We start from the raw sequence: 16,890 nt of genomic DNA on the forward strand, positions 1-16,890 counted from the left end.
ATTCACGGCTCCTGAATTCGAAATGAATTCGAAATGTAACTGTACACAGTTATGCCTGTGTGTGTGCAAATGTAGCTTTCGTGGTCAGGTGGCTGCTTCTCTCCTTCCGCCCTGTCCCCTCGAGAAAAGACTTCCTGCATTCTCTTAGCTTTGTCCATTCAATACTGAGATCACCCCAGATTTACATGTCTGGCCTCGATTGCTCTCCCCAGGGACTTGGAGGAGTGGCTCTGGCTGTGGCTGTCACTGAAGGGAAGAGGCAGAAAGTGGAAGCAGCCCCTTTGAGGGGGGAAGTGGCAAGTGCTCTGCGGTGGGTGGAGGGCTAAGTGCAGCGGGTAGGGAGAGAGGTGCAGTTTGGAAAGCAGCACACTGCTGGGAGTCTTAAACTTGGTAATTAGTATTTTCACCAGAGGTCAGAAGAGAGAGTGACTTATTCCTCTATTGGCTGAGGGATTTTACCTTCTATCATCTGCATCTGCCTATGATTTTGTCCTCATTAACTCCCCAAGGAGTTTCCACACGGGGGGCTCACATGGGCTGAATGAAGGCTCCTACTTCCTTGTTTAAAAGGGGAAATTTAACCTGCATATGTCCAAATTTTTTTTTCATGTATCATCCACGTTCAGTTTCCGATAGGCTGAGACAGGAAGATGGTGTGCTTCTGTGGCTGACTAGACAAAGCCAGGGAGATAGTTGCCCCTGAGTATGGCTGGTGTGTGTGTGTGTGTGTGTGTGTGTGTGTGTGTGTGTGTGTGTGAGAGAGAGAGAGAGAGAGAGGAAATTTGGTTTCAAAATCAATGTGACACCTATAGATGTTACTATGTTGCATACTGTGGTAAAGTATTTTAGAATTAATTTGATCCAAGTCTGGAAAAGGTTATAATATTTCCCAATTGCAAATTTGAACAGTAATCTGTGTCGTGATGGCAAAGATTCTTCTTTGAAGGGGAAAGGGAAACATCTTTACCTACCGTTAGTATTCTCCAAGACAGTGGCATCTTTCACAAATGCGACATCCCCAGCGTCCTCAGCCAGGCACCTAAAATGTTTCAGAGAATAAAAACATTGCCAGGGCTTCCCTGGTGGCGCAGTGATTCAGAATCTGCCTGCCAATGCAGGGGACACGGGTTTGAGCCCTGGTCTGGGAAGATCCCACGTGCCGCGGAGCAACTAAGCCCGTGTGCCACAACTACTGAGCCTGCACGCCTAAAGCCCGTGCTCTGCAGCAAGAGAAGCCACCGCAATGAGAAGCCCGCGCACCGCAACAAAGACCCAGCACAGCCAAAAAAAAACATTGCCAGAGAAGAAAAACTATTAGAGTTTTCATAAGTATTCATAATACACATTCCAAAAACTGAAACATGGAACTAAACATAGAAAACATAGAGACAAATATTTCCAGGAACTTAGAGTTTAAAATGGTAGGTTGAAGATATATGGGTACCTTCCCTCCTTCTAAAATCCCAATAAAATGACATGAATGAGATTTTTTTTTAAGCCATAAATCTATGAGCCAGAGGAAGGCAAGAGGGAAAGAGAGAAGATAATAATGACAACGTTTGGAGGCAGAGAACAAATGGGTGAGCAGTAATTGACCCAAAAGAGCAAAGAAAGCTGTGACATAAGTTGGAAGTGGGGGGCGCCCAGGAGAAAGCTGATGTGCATGGCAGAACTCCAGAAAGACTCAACAGTTAGAAGTACTAGGCACCACTGAAAGTAGCTGAGAACAGCAGCACTAGATACAGCCTATATACATGAAGGGTAAATATATATATGCCCAATCCGATGAATTAAAAGAAGACCCACTAAAGAAATATCATTGTGAAGTTTCAGAACACTGGAGGGAGATTTAAAAATAATTTTTAGAACTATTTTATTTTTTTAAATCAAAAACTTTTCACAAAAATAGTTTTCAAAGCATTTTACATTGGATGAAACACAAAACTCATTTTTTCCTAAAGAGTATTTTTCATTCATAGTTAAATCTCTGTAAATTTGGAGAGAAATATAAAACATATGTGTCTGATTTATTTACTCTTCACAAAATATTCTTTGTGTAGACCTGTTTGTCTAAGACACTTCACGAGCCTTCTACAGCTTCTCTCTCAGAATTAGGAAGCCAAAAATAAATTGTTGAAAACTCAAAAAACAAAATTCTTTTCAAGAAGAAAAAATGTCATATACAAAGAATCAGGGATCGAAAAATGGTACCAGATTTCTCAACAGAAACTCTAGCTTTAGAAGACAATGGATTAATGCTTTTAAATTTCTGTATTTGCTCGATTTTCTGTCTATGTTACATTCTGCATAATTTTTTCACATATTTTCCACATTGCTACTTCTCTTTTTAGCTATGTTTAATCTGTTAAACTGGTCAATTATATAGCAAACTTCAATTGCTGTCATTTTTTTCCTTTCTAGAAGTTCTATTTATTCCTTTTTAAAACTACTAACCTGTTTATTCCGTTTTTTGCTTCTGGCAACTTTTCCCGTGTGTTTGTTTCACATTGCTATAATTACTTTTTACTGTGTCCTGCTCATTGTTACTGATAGAGTATTTCTGAGCAGTCTTTGAGGCTTAAACTGAAGATGCTGTCTTCCAGACAGATTCTTAAAGGGACTGCTAGTCTGGGACCACTTTTTAAAAAATTATGAGTTGAGAATTTCTGGACCATCCTAGGGGACACAAGTTGGAGCTGCAAATCCATGCAAGAGCTGGCCCATGGTTTCAATTTTTCAGGGATGGCATGTATTTTCCTCCCTGTTTTCCTCAGCATCCAGGCAACCTGAAGCCTCCTAGGAGTGGGGTGGAAGTTACTTCTGGTTCACTCCTACCTTAAAGGTGTATGTAACCTCTGAGTTCAAGTTTGTCAGAATAGCTACTGTCAGGACAAAGTGTCTCCACCTAGGTCTCTGAATTCCTATTCCCCTTAGATTTTAGTCTAATAATCCCTTGTTACTTTGTCAGTTATTCAATGCTCTTAAGAACACAGGTGTGTGTGTGTGTGTGTGTGTGTACTTAACCCAACATTTTCGCTTGTTTGTAGTGGGACAGTTGGTCAAAACAGTTAATGCTCCCATTTCCCAGATATGGAAATCCTGTCAAAATTCCTAGGGAAATTGTTTTCCAGCCTGTACTTAGTTATCCAGCCAAACTATAAATCACTTCAAGAGTAGACTAAAGATGTTTTTAGACACGTAAATACTCAAAAAACAGAACTCCTATTCACCCTTTCTCAAGAACATGTGTTCTGTTGCAACAAAACCAAGAAAACCAAAGATGTGGGATCCAGGAAACAGGTCATTTAAGAGGAAGTAAGACAATGAAAAATCCCAGAATGATGCCTAAGGGGAATCCCCAGACCACAGATATGTAGGGGGCCTCGAGAGGACCAATCCAGACTGGGGAGGAGGGTGGAGATCTTCAGGTGCAACATTCGCAGGTAAATGATGAATCTGGGACAGCATCCAGTCTGTTTGTGCATGAATTGCTAGATTTATGCTACTAGTAGAAGGTATGGGGATGAATGAGTGATTTTTTAAAAGAAGTACAGAAAATTAAGCAAATTTTAAAAAGACACCTATCGACTCCAGAGTAAACAAAAACTCTGTTCAATAAGGGAAATATAATTTTATTATGTCACATATTTAATATGAGACTAATATTTACATATTCATAATAAAGTAAGCACTAAATATGTCATACTCTTGTTGGATACTAAAAGGAGGTGAAGTTTGTGGTTACGGGTGGAAGAAACACAGGAGCAGTATGAGAGGCTAGATCTTCTTTCATAATGGAAAGTCAGCAGAAAATAGCTGACATTTAAAAATCAAGAACCAGCAATATATGAGGATGTTAGTTAGAAACACAGAGATAAATATGGCTCTGGTTCTACTTTTGATTTGAGCAAAAGACAAAGCATTTCCCTCTAGTATAAATGGGAATACTAAAGTGTAGGTGTTTCCAGTGAAATAATACCTTACCATAGGTTTGAAAAAGAAAACCACATGGTTTTTTATCAGACATGTTGTCTATTCAATATTTCTGAGTAGAATCACATCACAACTCTTCCATTTGCAAAACTTTAGCCCCTTAAAGATATTTTTGTACGTTCACGAAATTTTTTTTTATAAGTCACTCAGAGTGTAGCAAAAGCTACTTTTATATCATGCCATCACTGGAGAGAAGGCTACTGAATTTACATTAAAAAATTCAAAGACCAGTTTGGGCAGTCATTCTCAGATACATGACGCCACCTGGTGGTGAAATATATTCTTGGAGAATACAGAAAAACGGATGGGGGAGAACTCTGCCCTTCAAACCCCTAATTGGACCACTGGGAAGTAACATCTGGATTATAAAATGAAGACTGTGGAAAGATACTGTGATTTATTAAGTGTTTATAATTGGTGAATTCTAAAAACTTATTTTTTGGTTTATTTTTCACTAGTGGAGAATAACACTGCGCTATTTTGCCATTTCTAAGGCCAAAATCAAAGAGAAAAGTAAAACGTGAAACATAACAATGACCTAGGCTGGGGTAGAGGGTAGTGCCTGTGAGAAAGAGAATTCTTCCCCATAAACTGAATTGCAGAAAGGACTGATACCACAACCTCTCCCCATTTGATGCTGAGGATGAGGACATCGAGGCCCACTGAGGTTGACCTTGGCTCCGGGCCACAAGGGGGAGACCAGCAGAGCTGAGGTCAGACAGCCCCGGGGCCAGTCCCCACTCTTGGGGTGGTGGGTGCGATGGGAGGAGCACTCCCCAGCCCGCCCATCAGCTGATCCCCAGGCTGCCCCTTGGCTCTGCTGTGATGGGCCACATTGGGCCCCTTAGAAATGCAGTGCCAAGATGCTGGAGGATGAGAAACAAGGCCCCGTCCTGGTGAAGCCTGCCCACAGCACTCACCTGAAAGCCCCGGTGTAGCCATAGTACCTCTCCTTACTGTTGGGCACACACTTGTTCATGTTCCAGTCATCGCCAACACACAGTGCACAGAGGCTGGATTTCGGGTCAGCCCCAGGGGCACAGCTTTGATCAAAGAATTCATCTGCAGAGAAGAAGCACAGGGAGTCAGCTCTTCCTACCTGAGTCAAGATAAGCGGTCTTTACCTAACAGGTGATGTGGCTTGGTTTCCATTCATCATATTGACCAAGGCAGATAGAACACAGTCATTATAACACACAGTAACATGTTACCACCAACCCGGGCCCCACCAAGGTTCAGAAAAACTTGAGACTGTAGGTACTTGAGACAGGAAAGCTGATTGGGGCTGGGGAAGAGAGTGTGTAATTGTACAAAGGGTCCCATCATCACAGCCTCGAGCTGCGGACTCAACTTGATGAACCTGATGGCCATCTCAGCAGAAGCTGCAAAACGTCCACTCCAGGATCTGATTTCCCCTTCTCCTCAGTAATAGGAACCCTGCTTTTTACCTGGGCACCTGGTCCCTTAGAACAGAGACAAGCCTTACTCTGTGGCTAGTAAGCCACATGGCTAAGTATCGCCAGTGAAATATGAGCAGGAGTGTTGGGTGCCAGTGTCCTGACATCCTTAAGAGACAGTTGGCACATGTGTTTTGCCCCTTCTCCTTCCCTTCCTTCATTCTGCACATGGAATGCAGAAGTGGGGACTGGACCCCCAGATGTGACATGGGCCATGAGCGACCTTGAGCACGGAAGCCACATATGTTTCAGAATAGCCAGATGTTTGAAACCTGGGCCCTTGACACCATGTAGTCGTCCTGCCAGCTCTGGACAATCCACCGCTGGACTCCACTCACGTGGGAGAGAAATAAACTTCTATTCACTTCTACTGGGGGTTTTCTGTCCTTGCAGCTGAACCTAATACAAACCAACCCACCATGTGATTTAACCCACAGTAAGGAGTTAACATGGATTAATACAGATTAAAAAGAGAGGAAATAAAGGTGACAAGAAAGCCCTGCCCCGACAAGCAAGTAGCACCCATTATCCAACTCGTGCAGCCCCTGCCACTGGAAGAGCCATGCCACGTGCCAAGCTCGGCCTAGGGCTGGGAGTGTCCCACTGTGGTCCTGGCAGCTTGCCCACAACCTGGAGGCTGCCGTGGGGTCATAGAGGGCGACACCAGTGTGCACTGCTAGTGAGGAACAGAGCCACACGAGAGCCCGCCAAGCCAGGATCACAAACCCATTCAAAATGCAGCAGGGCCCCACTTGAGCAGACGCCTGCCCGGGAGGTGACCGTGACAAGAATGTGGCACACAGCTCCACGTCACCAGGCCCACAGCAGGTAGGGCATGGCTCACGTGTGGGGTGGGAGCACAGCGCGCAGCCAGGAGGCGAGGCTGAGCCAAAAGCCTGGAGGTCTTACTCAGTTTCCTCTACAGCGTGGAGTAAGACGTCAGTTCCGTTTAGTAACAGAAGTCATCTTTCATGAGGAAGGCAGATGGCTTTTCCCAAATTGAGAAGCCAGTGCCTGGGAGGAATTTAGATCCGGAGCTCCAGGAAGCAAAAAGTGACTTTTGTACTTCTCAGGACCTGCATCCATTCTTAGGGTGCAGAGAAACAGACCGATCCTCCAGTTTTGCGCCTTCGTGTGGGGTGGAGGGGGTGTGGGAAGTGCCGTGTGGAGAAGCTGCAGAAGGAAGCCGCAGGGGGATCTTGCTTACACCAGAAAAGGCCTGTAAGCCACGGTCAGCCTGCAAGTCCCCACACCTCCCCTCCCTGAGTTCTACAGAGGACCCCAGCCTGCCCCTCAGGATGGCCGACCCACGACTCCCTCGGGACTCCTACCAAATTTGCAGGAGCCTGTCTGGTTGGCGATCAGGCCCATGGGGATGTTCCAGCCTGCGGTCCTGTCCACGGCAGTGTGGCAGGACTTCTTGCCTCTCAGAGAATTCCATGTGAGCTCAGCATTTGCCTTCTTGACAACTGCCACGGCAAGATACCCTTGGACAAGAGAAGAGCAAGTCTTAGCCTCCCAGGGCCCGGTCCATGGACTCTACTGCAGCTGTGTGCAACCCGAGCCAACGAAGGTCAAGAAGCATCACCAGGCAGATTCCCCCGGATGACTGGCCACTGTCCGATAGACCAACAAAGTTTAAGCTGCTGCTCTATGTTAAGATGAGATTGATCTGGGTTATGAAATGAAATAGTAAGCTGATCCTTGAAGTCCTTGACCAGCCATATACTGCCCCTGAGTTATAAACCGGCAGTTCATTCTATTGTAGACGTGGGCTATTAAAGCCACGAACACTGACCAAGAAGCATGACCCCAAGAGTGCGTAGATCGCCAACTGCAACATGCAATATACCAACTGCATCAGGCCAGAGCGTGACGGCTGCCGGAATAAGTGCTGTGTGGATGCAGGGGGTGTGTCCCTAAGGACCTCCCTGTGCTGAGAGAGGGTCAATGGGGTGCAGTCCTCCTCCTGAGAGCACGCACCGGGCAGACTCCGCTGCCGGCAAGTGCAGAGCTCTGCCGAAGTTGAGGAAGCACCAGCTCTGGCAGGCAGGTGGGCTGGTGCACAGGGCAAGGGATTTAGCACAAGGGACCTGGTTCCAGGCCAGGATCTGCCACAGTATTATCAACGACTGTGAGTGACATCCGGGACACTGTTTCCGCGTCCATATGAGATGGGGGTGTGACACCCCACCTTCACCGTGGTCAGGACAAAATGAGGAACTCTTATATTTCTCTGCCATGTATGAAGGTCCGTAAAAACATAATTATAGTTACTCATCTGTGAATGATTTGCATCTGCAAAAGAACTTACAGCTTCCATGGCTGCATCTCTGTGAGGTTTTTTTAAGTTCCCACCACCTCCTCCTCCAGATACAAAAACTTACCCTTGACTCTGAAAGTGATCGATTCCAACTCACCTTCCGTTGGTCTGTGCACACAATCTAAGCTGTTGTTTTTGGAGGATTCTGAAAGAATAAAGACAAGCAAAAGGTCATTAAACACATGTTTTATTGTGATCATATATTTTTCAAAGGTACACACATATCAAAGAACATATACTGGCATGGTTTTGTGTGTATGTGTTTTTAATATAAATAAATGGCATTGTATTATAGACTTCACTAAGTTTCCTCCTTTTTTTATTTTCAACCCAATACTGTGTTTTTAAGCTCTTTTTTTTTTTTTTTTTTTTGGCCGTGCCATGTGGCTTGCAGGATCTTAGTTCCCCGACCAGGGATCGAACCTGGGCCCTGACAGTAAAAACACCGAGTCCTAACCCCACTGGACCGCCAGGGAATGCCCTAATTGAAGTATAGATGATTTACAGTGTTGTGCCAGTCTCTGCTGTACAGCAAAGTGACTCAGTTATACACATACACATTTTTTTAAATATTCTTTTCCATTATCATTTGTCCCAGGAGACTGGATCTAGTTCCCTGTGCTATACAGTAGGGCCTTGTTGTTTATCCATCCTATATATAATAGTTTACGTCTACCAACCCCAAACTCCCAGTCCCTCCCTCTCCCTCTCCCTCTCCCTCTCCCCCTTGGCAACCACATGTTTGATCTCTATGTCTGTGAGTCTGTTTTGTAGGTAGGTTTATTTGTGCCATATTTTAGATTCCACATATAAGTGATATCATATGGTATTTGTCCCAATACTGTGTTTTTAAGTTCAAACCGCCTTACTGTCTGTAACTTATTGAGCTGAGTTAGGGCTCCTAAGTTCACTGCTTCCAATATTGTCACTGACATCTTCATACACGTCTGGGGATGTACCCAGGGGTGGAACTGCTGAAACTAACGTCTGGACAGTTCAATCACCACATAAACCAATCAACTATCTTTTTTGTTTAAGCCACTTGGCAATGGGATAGTGTCATTTGCAACCAAAGTACTCCTACCTAATCCTCGCCCGTTGGAGGTGAGGGGCACCTTGTCTCACCTGCCTGACCTCCTCTAGTTCCCTCTGGAGAGGCTAAGGATAAAGTAGCATTTCTTATGTCCCTTCAGCATGGGGAGATCCATGCTTTCAGACTCAGTAACTGGCTTCTTCTTAGGAAAAAGTCGCATCACTCCTGTTTCATGGGATGGATAATGTGAATCCGTAGGTGTTGTTTTATTGGAAAAGTATATTTAATTGGTTTATAACATTATTTAAGTTTCACGCATACAGCATTATATTTTGACTTCTATATACCTACCAAAAGTTTAGTTTCCATCCATCACCTATAGCTGACGCCCTTTACCCCTTTCCCTCTCCCCCCACTCCCCCTTTCCCTCTGGTATCCACTACTCTATTCCCTGAATCCGTGTGTTTGTTTTTGTTTGATTTGGTTTGGTTTGTTCCCTTTTTTTTTTTTTAATATTCCACATAGGAGTGAAATCAGAAGGTATTTGTCTTTGCAGAATCAAGTCCAAAGAGACTGTCCCAGCAGTTCCATGCAGCAGAAATGCATACACGTGCTCACCAAACGACACAGACACAGACGATCATACCAACGCTATCCACAGCAGCCAACTGGAAATTACCCAAATGCTCATCCACAGTAGAATAAATAACTGCAGTGGAGTCACAAAGTAGAACACTACAAAACGAGGTATAACGCTGAGCAAAAGACATTTTTAAAAGCACATGCTGTGCAACTCCTTTTACATAGAGTTCAAAAACGGGCAGAACTGATCTGTGCCATTTGAAGTCAGGAGTCATTACCCTTGCTGGAGTAAGGGGGCTGGTGACAGGAGGACACAAGGAGACTTGTGGAACCTGCTGTGTCCTGCTCTGGGCCCTAGCGCTTGGGGATGTACCACTTTGTGAAATGCCCTTGAGTTGTACACTTGTGTGCACTTTTCTGCATATATATTATACTTTACTAAAATCTTTTTAAAAATTAAAAAGAGGAAACCAATCTGGGCTTTGTCAGTTCTCACTACAATAGGCTGTGTGGGTAACATGGCCCCTTTCATCTATTCTTTCCCCTGATTCTCCTGTTTGAACGTATCTGTCCATTTTAATGTCTCCACTTGGACCCACAGAGTGGGGTTACTCCTCTCTATACCCCACCCCCGAAGCCCTGAGGGAATAAACCAGAGAGGACTCTTCTCCACTTACTTTGGTTCTCTGCCAGGACAGGCACCAAACCACACTTGCCCGCAGTGTAGATATATCCTCCATCTAAGCTCAGGGCATCAGCTTCTCCTTTCTGCCAAGACAAAGCATATCTCCAGCACCACAGTGAGGCTGTTTCCTGTCCCGCCTGCCTTTACAGCTCTAAGAGAATGGCTGTCAGGTGCCCCAGTAAAGCAGCAAGGGTTGAACTGAGGACCCCACGGAAACACCATGTGCACTATTAATTCTCTACCAGACCTACATGCCTTTCATGCTGTCGCTTCCATTGGAAAGACCGGGTACAGGTAGCCCGGTCCTCTGAACAAAATCCCTTTCTGCACTTGGAGTACTGTTGGGATGCCCTCCTGGACCAGCCTCCCTCACTGAGGAGACAGATGGGAAGAGCTGGTCTTGTCTAGTCTCTGCTCATTAGCACTACACTCAAAGTGCTACACAGAAGCTATTCAACAAGTGGGCAGAAACAATTAAATTCACTCACCATCAGAATGAACGAGCCCACGCTCCAGAATTGGAACACGGATTCATCAAGATTGTAAAACTCCCTCTTTGACTAAGTAATAATTTTTTTACAACGTTATTAAAGCTAATAGGAGATGTGGATAAAGATTTCTATTCAAGGCTGCACAGCACAGGGTTATTGTTAACAACAAAATAAGGAGACAAAGAAGAATAGGGTCAGACTGAACTGTGCCACACCATATAAAAGATATCCTGAAATCACTTTTTAAAGTGTTTTCAAAGAATATGTCACGTGAGAAAATGGCCATGATACACTGTTAAGTGAAAAGGACTCAAACTACGTAACTGGAACGACCCAGTACTGTTCCGAGCCTAAACTGAGACGAACCGAGAAATCCTGGAGTGGGAAGTTAGCAAAACTCTAACTGTGGTATCTCTGCATGAGGTCCCAGTGTTTTGTTCGTTTTTACATCACATCTTTCTATATTTTCCAAATTACCTGCATTCATCGCAACTCGTTCTTAAAATCAGATTGGAAAGCCCACAGTAAACAGATGGCAGACGGAAAGCTGTGTCTGTTCCCACACTGCGCAGGAGCGAGCAGACCCCGCCCCCGGGGCCGTAGCGCTTCTAAGGTCCGCCTTACTTCACACCAGATGCCCTTGACCTCGGTCTCCTAGGAGCGCTGCCCCGCCCGCACCGCCCGCAGGCCCGCCGCGGGCCACCTACCAGCACCAGGGCGATGCAGTCCTCGGTGGTGTGGGCCGTGGCGCAGGACACGGTCTGGTTGCTCTGGCGGCTCCACGTCCGGCACTTGCACTCCTCCTCTGGTCCCACCGCGCACCACACGACCCGCGCGCGCCGCGCCTCCACCTCCGCTGCAGCTGCCCGGGGACATGGCGGTCGGCAGGTGCCCTGAGCCCAGCGAGGGACACCCAGGCCCGCCGACCTCCCTGGAGCGCCGGCTCCACTCAGAGCCCCCTTCCTGCCCCGATGCTCGCTGGGCGGAAGCTACTTCCTCCAGAGAAGAGTGGAATCAGACACCTGCGCCTCTTCCCTTCCACGTGCTCCTCTTCCCCCTCCACTCTCAGCTCCCCAATCCCTTCTTCAGGCATAGCCCTCCTCGTGTCTCATTTCTCTTCCTTTGGAGGCTTCCCCGGCTTCTAATCCACCCTTCAAGCTTTAGTGTAATGAAAGAGATACCGAGATATTGCCTAATATCTCTGTCCTACTGGATAAAAGCTCCAGGACACAGAAACAGTGGCAGCCCCAAGAGATGGCCTAGGGGACCTTAAGCCCTGTCCTGACTTCCCCTAAGGCAGGCAGTCACCACCACTGACAACAGCTCAGCTTCCCAGTTCACCCAGACTCCATCTGAAGCCTCCAGTGGAGAAGGAGCCATGGCTGAGCTGGCCCAATGCGGTATCCCAGCCAAGTTCAGGGCCCAGGCACTGGGCCGTGTCCCACCAGGCCTCTGGATTTATCCCAGGAGGGGCCCTGGCTCTCTTGGTTCATGTTCATACTTCTCACTTCCTGGGAGGCAAACTGACTGTTTCGTCAGGGCTGGGGAGCCTGACGCACACAGGGACCTGTGGCAGTATTATCAGGAGGCGACACATTCCTTTGGAGACACTTTTCACCTGACTTGGTGCACAGAAGATGCTCACACTCACATCAAACCTACCATGGTGAAGACCTCCAGTGGCTTGGAGATGGCCAAGTGACCACTACAGAGCAGGGCCAAGCTGCCCATGGGGTGGGGGTGAGGTGCTCCCCGAAGGCCTCACCCATGGCTCACCACCCACACCAGCCTGCCCTTGGGGCCTGCCTGGCCCTCACTCACCTTCCCTCAGGCCCTGCATTGCGGTGAGGTAGCGGAAGCCCAGGTACAGCCCAGAATCTATCTTTGAGGGGATCCTCAAAAACCCAAGGGCAGAGTCTTTGAACAGCAGGTCCTTCTGCCCAATAGGAGAGCCAAAGAGCTGGAATCCCTGTAGAGCGCTTTTTCCAAACTTCTCCTAATTAAGGGAAAAGAGAATTATGATGTCAGTGGTAAATAGGAAACAAAAACACGATGTTGAAAAAGAACATCTGGAACTTAGGGATGACTCTGAGAGGAGGAACCTTGGTTGACTTCCTCCCATAGAGGGACTCAAGCCATCCCTGTGACATAGCTCAGTTATGGCTTCATCTTTAAAAAGCTGCTGGGTTCCAAGCATCTTAGAGTCCTGAGAATATTGCATTGTCCTCCCCCTGCTTCTACTCCAGCCCATGAGACACGACCAGTCCATAATGCTAGAAGGGGCTTCGTTGTTCCTGCTGTGTGGAGTATGGCCTAGAGACAGGCAAGCCACTGCATCTGTGCAGTGAGGCTACAGAGGACTTCTACAGTGGCAGGTAGTTAGGGAAAGAAGGAAGGAAACCCCACCACCACCAAATCCAAGCAGGTTAGGGGTACTCTGGGTGGGGATACCTGTGCCTTGAGGAGAAGGTTCCAGATCAAGTCCTCCTTGCCATCCACACTTCGGGCCACAACAGCATGAGAAGGGATCTGGGCTAGGTGGCACTCCTTGAATGCATCCACTGGCTTCCGAGTATTGTTTGGGCAGAGCAGCTCATACTGGTCCCTGTCAGCCTTCGCTGGCAGGTTCTCTAGGGAAAGAGGGAGGTGGAGGGGAGCCCAGATGAGGCAACCCCAGACAGTAGCCGTGAGCTGTAGTCCCCCTTCCCCCATAGAATTTGAGCTGGAGGAGACATCTTACACAGTTGACAAAACTGGGCGTCAGAAAGGCAGTGGATTGCTCCAGAATGTCCAGAAAGGTAAAGACAGTGCCCAGAAAGCCTTAGGGGCAAAGCCCACGTTCCTCTGATTGCATCATACAGGCCCTGGGGTTGCTGCAACTCCTGCCTGGCAAGTCAAGGAGGCTGAACCAGACCCACCTGTTTCCACGGCAACTCCACCTAGAAAAGGGTCACATGAGGGAGACAAGCCCAGGGGGCCAGCCAGGGGCTGCTGCCTTACCCACATCTCCAGCAAGAATAAAAACAAGAAAAATTTTAAAGCAAGAAATACAGTTGAGCCACTTCTCAACACTTGGGTGTATCAAAAGAAAAGATTATTTTTATTTTATGAGTGAGTTCATCCCAATTTGGAACTGTTCATCTATATCACATGTAAACTGCTTCAGAATACATAAAGTGACGGAAACTGACCCAAGTTGTTTTATGAGCTTAGTATAATCTTGATCTCAAAATCAGAGAAAGAAGTACAGGAGGGAATAATTACAGACCTATTTTACTTATGAACATAAACACAAAAATCTAAAATAATTGGCGAACTCAATATAACAGAGTATTTTAAAACTAATAGATCAGGATTAAGGTTTATCAGTTTATTCCATTCACAAAAGAATGGCTGAATGTCAAAGAAGCTAAAGTAATTCATGACAAGAATGGGTTAAAGGAAAACCATGAGATCATCTTAATCCTAGTAGGTGCAGCAAAAGCATTTATATGTTCAACATCTATATGTGCTTTTTTTTTTTTTTTTTTAGTTTTGGAAAACAAGTAACATAGAGAACTTGGCAAAGGTATTAAACTTGGCAAAGGTATTAAACTTGATAAATGCAAAGGTATTAAACTTGATAAAACAAGTAACATAGAGAACTTGGCAAAGGTATTAAACTTGATAAAGGTATTAAACTTGATAAATAAAAACTTGATAAACTTGATAAAGGTATTAAACTTATCAAAATATCTACAGCAAAATCATTCTAAAAGAAGAAAATTTAAACAGTCACTTCAAAATCAGGAACAAGGCAAAGCTGTCATGTTGCCAACACAGTATCAGACGACCTGGATTTCACAATTTACTAAAGAAATAAGAGATGTAAGCACTGGGAAAAAGACAAACTCTAATTTTTTAAAGATGAGGTACTCACCTACATAGAAAAGCCAATGAAACCAAGAAAAAACTAATAAAACTAACAAGAGAGTCCAGCAAGGCAACACTACAAAAATCAAGTGTTACTCTCATTAGCAATAATAAAACAGAAACTAATACAGAATATGATACTGTATAGCAACTAAAACCATTGAACAGCTGGTAATTAGCCTCATTAAACAACGCAGGAAGGAGTTCCCCGGGGGCCTAGGGGTTAGGACTCGGTGCTTTCACTGCCGTGGCCTGGGTTCAATCCCTGGTTGGAGAACTGAGATCCTGCAAGCCATGCTGCGCAGCCAAAATAAAACAAAAACAAACAATGCAGGAGACCAAGAGAAAAATGTTAAGTTCTGTAAGTTCTATTAAGGGACATAAAAAGAGGTGTGATCAAAAGGGAGAGATTGGGCTTCCCTGGTGGCGCAGTGGTTGGGAATCCGCCTGCCAATGCAGGGGACACGGGTTCGATCCCTGGTCCGGGAAGAGCCCATATGCCGCAGAGCAACTAAGCCCATATGCCATAACTACTGAGCCTGTGCTCTAGAGCCCGTGAACCACAACTACTGAAGCCAGCGAGCCACAACTACTGAAGCCCACGCGCCTAGAGCCCGTGCTCCGCAACAAGCGAAGCCACCACAAGGAGGAACCTGTGCGCAGCACAAAGACCCAATGCAGCCAAAAATAAATAAATAAGTTTATTTAAAAAAAAAAAAAAGAAGGGAGAGATTTATCATGGTCAGGGATTGGACAGTTTGACATAAATATGTCAATTTTTCATGAATCAATTTAAATTCAATACAATTCTACTTAAAGTATGATGTTTTTAGAAATTCAACAAAATAATTCTAAAATTTTAGTTAGAAAATAAATAGCAAAGTGTTGGGGGAAGGCGCTTGCGTGCACGCTCTCTCTCCCCAGACCCCCACAAGCTATTAAGAACCATTACAAGCCAGAGTAATAAATGCAGAAAAATACAAATAGACCAATGAAACAAAATAGCTCAGAAACTGATCCATGATTATAAACAAGCTTGATGTATAGGAGGCTCCACATATCAGTAGGAAAAGGGTGGAATTTTTCATAGTCGTTACTGTAAGGAAAATGATCTCACTCTAAAGGGGGGAAATGCTGAAGCTAAATCTATACCTGATTTCCTAGGTAGAGTACGTATGAACAAACAAGTGTGTGTTAGGGAGGGGAGTCTATAAATCTTATTGTAGAAAATATTTATGATCTGGAGGGAAGAGGGCATCTTTCAAAGTCCCCAAAACACAAACCAGCAGGGCAAAAGTGACCAATTTGACCTTATCAATATCAAGGGCTTCTGTTCAACAAAGGTGCTACTGACAGATTTTTTGACTGAGAAAAGACGTTCCTAAAGTCTAGAACCAACAATGGCTGGATATCTAGAGAGAAGGAATGCCTAGCCTTGAATCAAAATCATGAAGAAACAGACATGAAAATCAAGAGGAAAATAGTCAGAGATCATAAAAGAAGGGAAGCCCAAACTACTAGCAAATATATTGAGATGATCAAACTCACTAGACGTCAGAGAAATGCAAAATAAACCAACAATGACACATCTATTGCTTTACAACCATAGATAATAAAATGTGATGTGTGTGGACTTCCCTGGTGGCGCAGCGGGTAAGAACCCGCTTACCAGTGCAGGGGACACGGGTTTGATCCCTGGTCCGGGAAGATCCCATATGCTGCGGAGCAACTAAGCCCGTGCGCTTAGATGCAACAACTACTGAGCCTGCGCTCTAGAGCCCGCGAGCCACAACTACTCAGCCCGCACACTGCAACTACTGAAGCCCACGTGCAAAGAGCCCGTGCTCCACAAGAGAAGCCACCACAATGAGAAGCCCGGGCACCTCAACGAAGAGTAGCTCCCGCTTGCTGCAACTAGAGAACGTCCACACGCAGCAACGAAGACCCAATGCAGCCAAAAAAAAAAAAAAAAAGTGATGTGTGCTTCCCATGGAGCATTTCTCATCTATTAGAACCACTGAACCAGACAAGTACAACAACACGGATAAATCGCCAAAACAAAATGCTGAGCGGAAAACCTTGATCACATCATGATCGATAATGATCAGTAAAGCTTCTGTGAGCTTAGAATCCAGAAACACAAACCAGCACTACACATTTTGCAAGACCACCTATATATCTCGGAGGACACGTGTCAAATACGTTGGCATGGGCGTCTTTGAGGGGGAAGAGAAAGACAGCGGGCATGGGAGATTTCAAGAAAACTGATCATTTAGAAATAACATAAAATAAGAACACATTCCACTGAATTATTCCACATTCCATTGAATTATTCCATGAAATAACATAAAATAAGAGCTATGCTCTGTAGGGAACCTTGATGATCGTGGGGCCAGGAAGTGAGGAGTCAAATT

General features: G+C 45.4%; 1 protein-coding gene across 1 annotated transcript in view; it reads right to left on the minus strand.

Annotated features, from left to right (window-relative positions):
* The window catches only part of LTF (lactotransferrin), a 28,789-nt gene that overhangs the window by 4,458 nt on the left and 7,441 nt on the right, over positions 1-16,890 (minus strand). The window contains exons 7-14 of the mRNA XM_079933793.1: positions 13,016-13,194; positions 12,386-12,560; positions 11,272-11,426; positions 10,066-10,156; positions 7,871-7,918; positions 6,782-6,937; positions 4,914-5,055; positions 972-1,039 (exon numbers count right to left, since the gene is read on the minus strand). Of these exons, the coding sequence (XP_079789919.1) occupies positions 972-1,039; positions 4,914-5,055; positions 6,782-6,937; positions 7,871-7,918; positions 10,066-10,156; positions 11,272-11,426; positions 12,386-12,560; positions 13,016-13,194 (1,014 nt within the window). The remainder of the gene's footprint in view (positions 1-971; positions 1,040-4,913; positions 5,056-6,781; positions 6,938-7,870; positions 7,919-10,065; positions 10,157-11,271; positions 11,427-12,385; positions 12,561-13,015; positions 13,195-16,890) is intronic.

Source organism: Stenella coeruleoalba (genome assembly GCF_951394435.1).
Source record: "Stenella coeruleoalba genome assembly, chromosome: 10".
Classification (NCBI taxonomy): Eukaryota; Metazoa; Chordata; class Mammalia; order Artiodactyla; family Delphinidae; genus Stenella; species Stenella coeruleoalba.